The sequence below is a fragment of the Chelonoidis abingdonii genome, chromosome 22 (genome assembly GCF_003597395.2).
Source record: "Chelonoidis abingdonii isolate Lonesome George chromosome 22, CheloAbing_2.0, whole genome shotgun sequence".
NCBI lineage: Eukaryota > Metazoa > Chordata > Testudines > Testudinidae > Chelonoidis > Chelonoidis abingdonii.
The window spans coordinates 4261776-4273069 of NC_133790.1; the positions used below are offsets into that span (position 1 = coordinate 4261776).

General features: G+C 43.2%; 1 protein-coding gene across 1 annotated transcript in view; it reads left to right on the top strand.

The window, feature by feature from the left end:
* Nucleotides 1-8450, top strand: part of SVOP (SV2 related protein) — a 34022-nt gene extending 25572 nt beyond the window's left edge. The window contains exons 14-16 of the mRNA XM_032805390.2: nt 464-545; nt 785-874; nt 5305-8450. Of these exons, the coding sequence (XP_032661281.1) occupies nt 464-545; nt 785-874; nt 5305-5511 (379 nt within the window). The 3' untranslated portion in view covers nt 5512-8450. The remainder of the gene's footprint in view (nt 1-463; nt 546-784; nt 875-5304) is intronic.
* Nucleotides 8451-11294: the final 2844 nt, after the last annotated feature.

Sequence of the window (11294 nt, forward strand, 5' to 3'; positions counted from 1 at the left end):
ATAATAATAATAGATCCTAACGATATGAATGAATAACCAAGTGTGTCCAATTTCACACCTTTGCACAGGAAGCTCACAGCCTGCTTCTGATCTCATTTACTCCAGTTGTGCTCCAGTTGAATTATCCCAGTGTCAGACTAGTGTAAGGTCAATTATTTAGTGCATATTTTCCTCATCCAAATATCTTTAGGCTGGGACTAGTACATGTAATTTACTTCACTGGTCACTGGCTGTTAATAGCGCTTCGTCAAAATGCAGACGCTTAGAAAAGCCCAGGTGTCTGTAGTGATCACAGATTTTTTTGAACTGTCCTTGTATTAAAGGTCCAGAAAAATGGAGGAGGGTCAATAGAAACAAATGGGTCTAGCTAATAACATTTAGCATCTTTTTTTAATTGCTACTTGTCTCTAAATTCAAATAAAAACTGTACTGAACCCAACCCCTGCTCTCCTTATTCTCACAGAAATGTTCTTACTGTGCTGCTCTTCATTGCAAGGGCTTTCATTTCAGGAGGATTTCAGGCTGCTTATGTTTACACTCCTGAGGTGAGTAAGATCATTTTTGTAACAGAAAGGTTTAATGGGAATGAGGCCCTGGTGAGACAGCTGAATTCCACGATCTTCTCATAATAGGCTTTGTACAGGCTACAATTTATTGAGCCATTATGTTGTCTGAGTGTTATAGATCTGACAAAACTTACATTTAGTATTACTCTTTGATAAAGATATGTGAGGTAGGAAGAGAGCTGTATCCTAGGGTTAACTTGTTGATGCTTTGTCTACAGGTTTACCCAACAGCCACTCGTGCTCTGGGCCTAGGAACATGCAGTGGAATGGCCAGAGTGGGAGCCTTAATAACTCCATTTATTGCACAGGTAAAACTCCCTCTCTTCCAAACATTTTAGTAGCACAGGAATGCGATGGAGAAAACGGCCTTTCCGTATTAAGGGCCAGTTGATGGCAGTCCTCACCCAAGTATGTTGGAGTGGAGGAAGTATGTTGGTGCCTGTCAGAGGGTGAGCTAGTCCTTTAAGGGAGAGCTGGACTCAGCCTCTCCTGTGACTAATTTACCTTTCAATCCAGAGGTCATGTGAGTAGGAATCAGGCCTGCTGGGGGATAGAAGGACAGTCTGAGGTCAGTTGTGGGAGAGTCTTAAAGGGTAAAGGGGCTGTGTGAGTGGTTCCGTTCAGATGGCTTGGGGAGTGCATACCTGCAGGGAGCAGGAGCCAGCTAGGAAAGGTGTGGAGAACAAGCCTCAGCAGAGACAGGACTAAGAACCCTGCACCAAGGGCCGTGCCCTCACAGAAGGCTGCGTGGAAGACTTGTGGTGCTTTGAACTTCATGTTAATGAATCAGATTGCTAAAGGGGAGGGTTATTGTGAAAATATCCACAGGGAGAGGTCTGACTAACTGGGGAGGAAGGGAAACTGAGGCAGTGGGGGCATCTGAAGCCAAACCAGGTTAGCCCCTAATGTAGTGCCCTTTTCCCACCATTGCTCCCACACAGTAGAGACCATACATGACAATGTAGGGTGCCATTAACACTGCTCATCGTGATTAGTAACTCAGGAGGACATAGACTACAAGGGTAGGGCCTGGCCATTGCCCCATTATCTCTACACATTGGGAATTGACTGGAGACGTGTGCTTCATCTGTGCTAGATGTGTGCTCTCCCCACTGCATGCCAGGAGCACTGCACCTTCTTGAGTCTCCACAGGCATAATGCACTCAAAACCCCACACTTGGGTGGCCTACCTTTTCCCATGCTATCCCAAGGGATGCAGATTCTCAGGGTATGTCTACATTATGGGATTATTCCGATTTTACATAAACCGGTTTTGTAAAACAGATTGTATAAAGTCAAGTGCATACGGCCACGCTAAGCACATTAATTCGGCGGTGTGCGTCCATGTATTGAGGCTAGCGTCGATTTCCGGAGCGTTGCACTGTGGGTAGCTATCCCGTAGCTATACTCACAAAGATCCCGGTCTCCTCGCCCATTGGAATTCTGGTTGAGATCCCAATGCAAAACAGTGTCGCAGGTGTTCTGGCTAAATGTCGTCACTCATCCTTCCTCCGTGAAGCACGGCAGACATAATTTCGCCCTTTTCCCTGGATGCCCTGGCAGACACCATAGCATGCGCAACCATGAAGCCGTTTTGCTTTGGTCACTGTCACCGTGATAATGTGTCTGGATGTCGCTGACAGGCGGTACCTGCAGTGTCACAGCAGCATTCATTTGCCTTTGCAAGGTAGCAGAGCAGTGACCATCCCTATTGCCTGTTGCCATTGCCATTGTAAATTGGCGATGAGATAATGGTTATCGTCGTTCTGTACCATCTCTGCTGTCATGGGTGCTCCGGCTGCCTCAGCTGAGGTCGTGTGGGGCCATGGACAAAATGGGAATGACTCTGGGTCATTCCCTCTTTATGTTTTGTCTAAAAATAGAGTCAGTCTGCCTAGATATGGGCAAGTCTACTAGAGAACCAAGAGCAAACCACTCCATGTCAGAGCCCAGAGATCCCGCAGAAATGATGAGCTGCATGCCATTCTAGGGACCCCTGCAACAACCCCACCCATTGCTTCCCTCCTCCCCACACCTCCTGGCTACTGTGGCAGTGTCCCCCATTTCTGTGATGAAGAAATAAAGAATGCAGGAATAAGAAACACTGACTTTTAGTGAGATAAAATGAGGGGGACGGCTCCAGCTGCTATGTATGTCCAGGCAGGACATTAAAGGGTGTGAGGGGGAGGAGCCGCCTCCGTTGCTTGAGGCCAGGCAGTACAGAGTCTTTTCTTCAGACATGAAAGGGAGGGGGGCTGATGGAGCTACTCCTCAGTTGCTATAGATGAGAACGGTTCCCGTTCGTACCATCTGCCGGAATGACCAGGTCCATTCCTTTTTATCCAGGCGCCCCGGCCAACCTCACCGAGGCCAGCCAGGAGCACTCACGGGCTGATGATGACGATGGATAGCAGTCATATTGTACCGTCTGCCACCGGGAAGGGATGCTGTGTTCAGGGCTGCAGCACCCGTCTACAGCAGCATGCAGTAGACATAGGGTGACCTGAAAAGGCAGAAACGTTTTTTCCCTTTTCTTTCGGGGGGAAGGGTGTAAATTGAGATATATCCTGAACACCTGGGAAAATGTTTTTGAGCCTTCAGGCACTGGGAGGTCAGCCAAGAATGCAATGCTTTTCGGTGCGGGACTGTGGGATAGCGAGTCCTCAGTACCCCTCCCTCTCCTCATTGAGCGTCCATTTGAGTCTTTGGCTTTCCGTTACGCTGTCACGCAGCACTGTGCTGTGGCCTCTTCTATCATAGCCTGGAGATTTTTTAACAATGCTTTGTCATTTCGTTTCTGTAACGGCGCTCTGATAGAACAGATTTGTCTCCCCATACAGTATCAGATCTAGTATCTCCCATACGGTCCATGCTGGAGCTCTTTTTGGATTTGGGACTGCTCGCCACCCGTTGCTGTCAGAGCTCCACGCTGGGCAACAGGGAATGCATTCAAAAGGTCGCGCGGGGCTTTTCCTGTCTACCTGGCGAGTGCATCCAAGTTCAGATTGCTTTCAGCGCGGTCACAATGGTGCACATGTGGATACCGCCCGGAGGCAATACCGTCAATTTGTGGCCACACTAACCCTAATCCAACATGGCAATACATTTCCGATCAATCCTGTCCTTGGGGGAGTACAGGAAATCGTTTAAGAGCCCTTTCTATATATACAAGGCTGTTGTGTGGACGGGTGCAGGGTTAAATCGATTTAACGCTGCTAAATTTGGTTTAAATGCGTAGTGTAGACCAGGCCTCAGAGTGTCACTGAGGCTGAAGTGCATTCCATCTGTAGTAGTAGTCACCATACCACTGATTTGTTGCATTGGAGAGGGTGTGTGCAGGGCAACCAAGATGGTAACAGGCCTCAGCTTTTTTCTGGTCTTTGAACCTTAAGAGAGATGATCCATTTCTCATAAGAACATAGGAACAGCCATGCTGGGTCAGACCAACGGCCCATCTAGCCCAGTATCCTGTCTTCTGGCAGTGACCATTGCCAGATGCTTCAGAGGGAATGAACAGAACAGAGCAATTTCGAGTGATCCATCCCGTCATCCAGTCTCAGCATCTGTTAGTTGGAAGTTTAGGGACACTGAGGGCATGGGGTTGCATCCTGGACTTTCTTGGCTAATAGCCATTGATGGACCATGAACTTATTTAATTCTTTTTTGAACTCAGTTATACTTTTGGCCCTCACAGTATACCCTGGCAATGAGTTCCACAGCTCGACTGTGCACTGTGTGAAGTACTTCCTTTTATTGTTTTAAACCTGCAGCCTATTGATTTCATTAGGAAACCCCTCATTCTTATGTTATGGGAAGGGGTAAACAGTATTTCCCTATTCACTTTCTCCACACTGTTCATGATTTTATAGACCTCTCTCATTTCCCCCTTAGTTGTCTCTTTTCTAAGTTGAACTGGAATATCGGAGACTTTATGGATTTTAATATTACCTCATTTTAAAGAGGCATTTTTCACACTAGCCAGAGGATCAGGATTAGTGGATAAAATCTAAAGAATAAGAAAATCAGAATAAGCAGGGAGCTCAGGCAAAATTTCTTCATTCAAAGGGCAATAACAAAAAGAAATGGAATAAGCAGCCACAGAGGGTGACTGAAGTAGAGACTATTAATGAGTTCCAGACACTGACATATATTTCTGTTAGCAGTGGATCTGAGCCACGAAGCAGGGATTGTTCAGTGATGGGGTTTTCATTCCAGTCCATCAGGACTTGCTGGAGAAGGAAGAGACTGAAGGACCCATTTAAAAGGGAGGGAGACAGTAAAAATGAGAGAACTGACAAATGCCTCAGTACATGAAGTCTGAGAAGCTATTTTCTATTCCTCATTTTATTTGCATGGTTGCAAGTCACTTTCACGAGACTCTTTAGAGAGAGGGTAGCCTAGTGGTCCGACTACAGGACTGGGAGCCAGGAAGTCCTAGTTCTGACACTGGCCTTGGGCAAGTCACTTAATTTCTCTGCCATGGTTTCACTGTCTATGAAATAAGGATAACATTAGCCTACCTCAGTTGGGTGATATGAATCTTAATCCAAAGTATTTTGTGTGTATTTAAGGGATAAGTATTATCTAAAAAGAAAGAAAAGTATATAATATAGTGGCTTTTAAAAAGTGATGTTTTCCCTAAAGGAGTTAACATTTCTACTCCAGTCTCAAAATTTTTGTTTTCTTTTGCAGTGGATTCAGTTCATCTTTTCTTACCTTTTCACTTGCTTTCCCCTAGGTGATGCTGGAATCTTCAGTCTATTTAACTCTGGTAGTTTACAGTGGATGCTGCCTGTTGGCAGCCGTGGCCTCCTGTTTTTTGCCCATTGAAACAAAAGGGCGTGGTCTGCAGGAGTCCAGCCACAGAGAATGGGGACAAGAGATGGTTGGGAGAGTATCCCACAACATGGGAGTCACCAGGTCAAATTCTGGATCACAGGAATGATAGGACATGAGCCCCCCCAGCCCCTTGCAAGGAAGGATGAAACAAGCAAGAATTGTATTTTTAAAAGCCAAGCGTGTAAAGCTGACCGTGCTGTCACTGCCAATGTCATGTGTCAAAATGCAGGAACTTTTGATTTGGACCTAAGCAAATTGTGTCTTTACTACTCAGCTCACACTCATAAAAATTTACTTGTGTAACAAGAGACATTTGATCAGGATGTTATTTGAAGTTCAGAGAGAAGGGCTTTTTTAATAGTCTGTTGTGCTTGCATGGTCAGATACTGAGCTTAAAATGTCCTGTGTCATGCAAATAGCTAACTGAATGCAATTCAGTATCAGCTGTAAAATTTAAAAAAACAGTACTTTTGATGCCTAAAACCAAAAAAATAATATTTACTGTGTACCTGGCATAACACACGGTGGGTTCCATACACTACAGAATAGGGTTTTTAAATTAGATGCCTGCCTTGCACTTTTTAGTCATCAACAACATGTTGTAACAGCAAACCAACCAATGCTTTCCAGTTCCCTTGCCTATAAGTTCTGTTCCTTGGAAATTACCAGGTACTGAGAAGGTTGTTTGGAACGTATCTTGAGTGTTTGCTTTCCTCAAGGCAGAGTAGTTTGAGTTTGTGAAGAGTGCTGTTGGATGCTGAGATGGGACACTATATGAGAAATGTAACTTCTAGCAGTTTGGAACAGAATTTAACTTTTCTAACATTGCCAGAAGCATTGAGCCCTCTGTCTGTTGCATTGGTGAAGACTGCTTCAGCTGTCCTGATGTCTCTGTGTGTGTGGAGATGCACGCTGTGGTTTACTGCATGAGTCCAGATATGTTTCTGTTCAGTTTGCATAAGTATGTTCCCATAGTGATTTAGCCAATACCTGTGACACACGTGTCTTAATCTGAACAGCTGCTTGTAGCACTTTCGATGGAACTGCCTTCATGTGTCTCCCAACAGGAGCAGGTTCTCTATCAGCTGGGCAGAACTCTAGGGTAGCTGCCAGTTGTACATGGAATGTAATGGCAAGTTATGAAGGAATGTAACTGGCATCACATCTTAAATGAGAAGAAGTCCTGGGAAGAGCTATACCAGTGTCATCAGCAGAAGATTGACTCTCCCTTAGCAATTTTGATGTAGTTGATGAAGTTTTTTCTCTCATCACAGGGAGTGGTATAGTTCAGGTGAGGACAAGTCAATTCATATGTACTATCTGTATAGCCTTTTGGTTTGTATGGAATCTGTCTGTGAATGGGGATTCAGATTTCAAAACTTGATGGATGTAAAGCAAACAAATGTGTAACAAAATCAGACAGTTATTATCCATGGGTCTTGGTATTTTTCCAGAAATCCAGCCTATGAAATACACTGTCAGATGTAACTGAAGGTACTTAATTCTAGTCACTAGGCCATGGGAAGCAATACACTTTCAATAATATGTATGGTCAGTCATTTCACAGAAATATAGTGTTGTGCATGCTATGGATTTGCACAAGACCATATTTTAACTACATGGTGGACCAAGCCGTTCCCTATAAAGTCCTTTTCTCTGGGACTGGAATAGTTCACTGAGTCTGCCAATGGTGCAAAATAAGAGAACACAATCTAGATTCAATGTTCACTTACAGAAATGCAGAGCTATTGCACAGTATGACACTCCAAGATTTACTAGGCTGTTTAACTTATACCATTATATGAAATTATATATGGGAAATTCCTTAAAGGAATTTGAAGATCTCCAAACTAGCAGGAATGGCCAAAACAATTGGTGGCATTCTGCATGGAGGTATCTTACGGTGCAGGTGTAAGACTGACAAGGGACCCAAAGTCTATATAGTCACCTAGCATTAAAAGATGGTGGTTACAGTGAAGCACTCCAGAAATAGCTGGCTGGTCTGAACAGGTGAATGCTACATTTCGTTTAAAATATGAATATTCAGAGAGATCCAGCTTTACATGTGTTTGATGCCATAGGAGAATGTTGTCCATTTCCAGTACTAATACTTTACATGGTATGAGTATCTCTGTCTGTCTATTAGTTCTGTATTCAGTGTTGACTCTCCAATATGCTAAAAGTTCCAATCAGTTTAAAGCAGGGGTTCTCAAACTTCCTTGCACCATGACCCCCTTCTGACAACAAAAATTATTACAAGACCCCAGGAGTGGGGACTGATGCCTGAGCCTGCCCAAGCCCCAGCACTCCGGGCGGGGAGGCCAAGCTGAAACCCTAGGGCTACATTCCCAGGCAGGGGGCCTGTAACTTGAGCCCTGCCACCAAGGACTGAAGCCCTCGGGCTTCAGCTTTGGCCCTAGGCAGTGGGGCTCAGGCTTTGGCCATGGGTAATGGGGCTCAGGCTTTGGCCCCAGGCCCCAGCAAGTCTAAGTCAGCCCTGGCCACCCCATTAAAATGGGGTCACAATCCACTTTGTGGTCCCGACCCACAGTTTGAGAACCGCTGAAAGTGAACAGAAAGTACTCTTAACTAGCAAACAATGGGAATGGTTCCTTCTCATCTCCTCACCATTCAGATTCTAACTGGATATCCCTCCCTCATGTATTATGCAACTGGAGTGGCTCAGTGCTGCCCTCAGACTCATGTGGCACACCTGCTTGTTTATCTGGGGCTCTCATGGTAATGTACACAAGATATACAGCATGTTTCTGAGGGGAGAAACAAGCCCTGAATGGTTTTAGATTGCATATTGTAACATTCAGATAGCCAGAATGCAATTCACATTAGCTTTTGGATTCATGAGCACAGCTGTATAAGGTGGTCCCTGAACCTTGCAATGAAAACACTATATAGGGCCTGAGCCTGGTCTGTAATTTGGTACCTGTAACCAGCTGCAAGCACAAATGATAGAATTTAGATCCCTGCCTGATGGGAAGCATGGTTAGATACCCAACTTCTATCATTTGTGCTTGCAGTTAGTTGCATGCCCAGAATTGAAGGCTCTTTTGAAAACTTGATTCATTGTAAGTATGTGTTAGAGGAGAGAACAGATGCATGAAACCTACAGTCTCTCAGAACTGCTGTGTTAACAGGCTAGCTAATGAGCCTTTTAGGTTGCTATTGAGCTCCTCCTCTGCTTAAAAATCTACTTCTGCCTTTCAAATGATCATATGCACACACTGCTTTGATTTTTGAGTCAGCATTCAACAGTTTGAAGATATGACATTGCAATGGCCTTCAAAACGTGCATTCAGAGAGTTTTATGTGAAGTGTATGTGTGTGTGTGTGTGTACGTGTGTATTTATATACACACACTTCCAATCAAATATTTCATTTTAATAGATATTTATAGGCTATGCAAAGGCTTTTAATCCTGTTGAGAAGCTGGTACCTGCTTAACCTATGACATTTACAATATTACAAAAAGCCATTTAGAGGCATTTTTGCTTTTCATTTTATATAAATGCTGCATTGAAAAATGTACCTTGTTATAGAAATACCAGGATCGGCCCTGCTGAGGTAATTATAATTCATAGGCCTTCAGTCAAGAACAGCGGTCCCTACCTGAGACCTGATGGAAAGCCCATTAAAGTCAATAGGAGTATTTCCACTGACTCCCATGTGCTTTGAATCAGACTCCAAGGGGACAGGATCGGGCTCTTGAGTTGATTCTGTGTCACTGAAGTCAATAGAAGTTTTGCTACCGACTTGAGTGGGAGCAGGATCTTGCCCTTAAGCAGCTGAAGTGAATGAGTGTCCCTGAATGATGTTAATAATGGAGAAGGACGTTCCAGCATGTCCATTGAGCAAAACTGAAGAACATTTGGTTTAATGCACTATAGCATATAAATAGTCACATCATATTTTATTAATATGGCAACATTATTAATGTATATAATTAAGCTTCCAAAGATTCTGTTTTAAACATTGTTGTGTATTTTTCACTGGAGAAGAATTAATATGGCTAATTCATTTTAAAGAACAAAATGAGATCATTTTGAATTAAATTTAGGAGCAAACAGACTTGTGGGGCTCACAGATATGTAACTGTCCAATTAATGTGCAGAGCTGTTGTGGGGAACGTAATTCTCCAAGCATGCTTTGACGAGTGATTTAGTATTCCTAAATGCTTGCTGAAAGAACATTGAATGTTATTTTGTGTGTGAATGTACAGTTTTTAAGCTGGATACATTTTAATGTTTAAAAACCTTTGTGTATATTGAGCTTGTTGTACAATATTCTTTTGTTCCTATGTTAATAATGCAACATTGGATAGTTTGATTCCACACTTGATATTTTATGTTGAATAAATTAATAGTTTTTACAGTAATGCTGCTTTTGCTGCCCTAGATGTGTAATCCATTATGGGTCCTTGATAACTGCAGCTGTTATGAAGGGTCAGTAGTTTCACAGGATATTTGTCTCCTGATTTTTAGATATCCTAGACATCTGAAACTCCCACTGATTTCAGTTGGATCCGTGGGTTCTAAAAATTAGACCCTTAATTGTGTATTTGCTTCACACTTGAAGGGATACTGTCAGGTGCAAAATTACACATTTTCTTAACTCCTTTATAAATAACCCACACCTTATTAAAACTGAAAGGGCTTTAAAGACTTGATTTACTTTTCATTATTTAAGATCTTTGTTTACTTTTTGAAATGCATGTAACTTGCACAATAATAAACTGTCTGTACTAACTTTCTAGCAGGTTCCACTGTCATGTCCTCAGTGCTGCATACACTGCAAAGGAATGTTTATTTGTTAAAACTTCCCATTCAGATTGTAGTTGATGGAAATGTACTGGCTTTAGATTTTGCAAATGATTATTTTTATAAAATTTCAGGCCATATTTGACCTGACACTGTCCCTTTAACTCCAAAATGATTTATTCTCTTTCTGATGTCCGGTAATTCACAGATGGAATTTCCTTCATGTCTGGGTCAAAATGACCAATGGGCTTCAAGCACTCTGTAACCTGAGGTTGTTCATTCTTAATGTGCAGCTACAGTAGAAGCCACAATCCATCCAGAAGGAGACATCTATCTCTTGGGGTAGGAGTAAGCAATAGCTACAGAATGGGACTGGGTTGTGACAGTAGTGTCTGGGAGTGGGCAGGAGGTTAAGCTTTTGGAGGTTTCTCTGAACTTATTGGACTCTCAGGCCATTTCTGAGGCTCTCTCATCACTTCTTCCAGTGCCATATGACCCTCTTTTGTTTCCAGGGGACATATTTATTGACATTTGACCTACTTCTGGCTTTGCTTCATGACAGGGTGTAATTGTTGTGGAGAACTGAGAGGCAAACAGTGCTGATTGGCAGCCCTGGAGATTGGGATCTTTCCTCTACAGAGCAGGTACAAGGTGGACCATGGCAGTGCAAGCTTCCAGCCTATTCCCCTGCTTATGTGCCTCAACCCTGATGTAGGAAGGAAAATCTCCAGTTCTGTTCAGTCCTGGGAATCTCTGTTGAGACTGTTACCAGAGCCTAGAGCTTAAGTACTGATGCTTTGTATACACTGAAATGAACAAATTATCTCAATTATACAGGGTTCCAAATAGTGCCAGCTGGGACTGAGTTTTTAATGGTCACTTGCCCACTAGCAATAAGATTTAGCCAACTAGGTAATTTCATGTTATACAATTTCAGAACCTTCTGTTTGTACAGGCCCTAGAATTGTGGCAATTCATCAAATTTTAGTTACAAATTGATAGAGCTAAAATACTGGAAACATGGAATGAAGATCTGGAGTGTTTCTGTTAAATTAGCACTTCCGACCTTGTCAATCCCATCACTAACAGGAGAAGCATCATGCATGGGCACATTTAG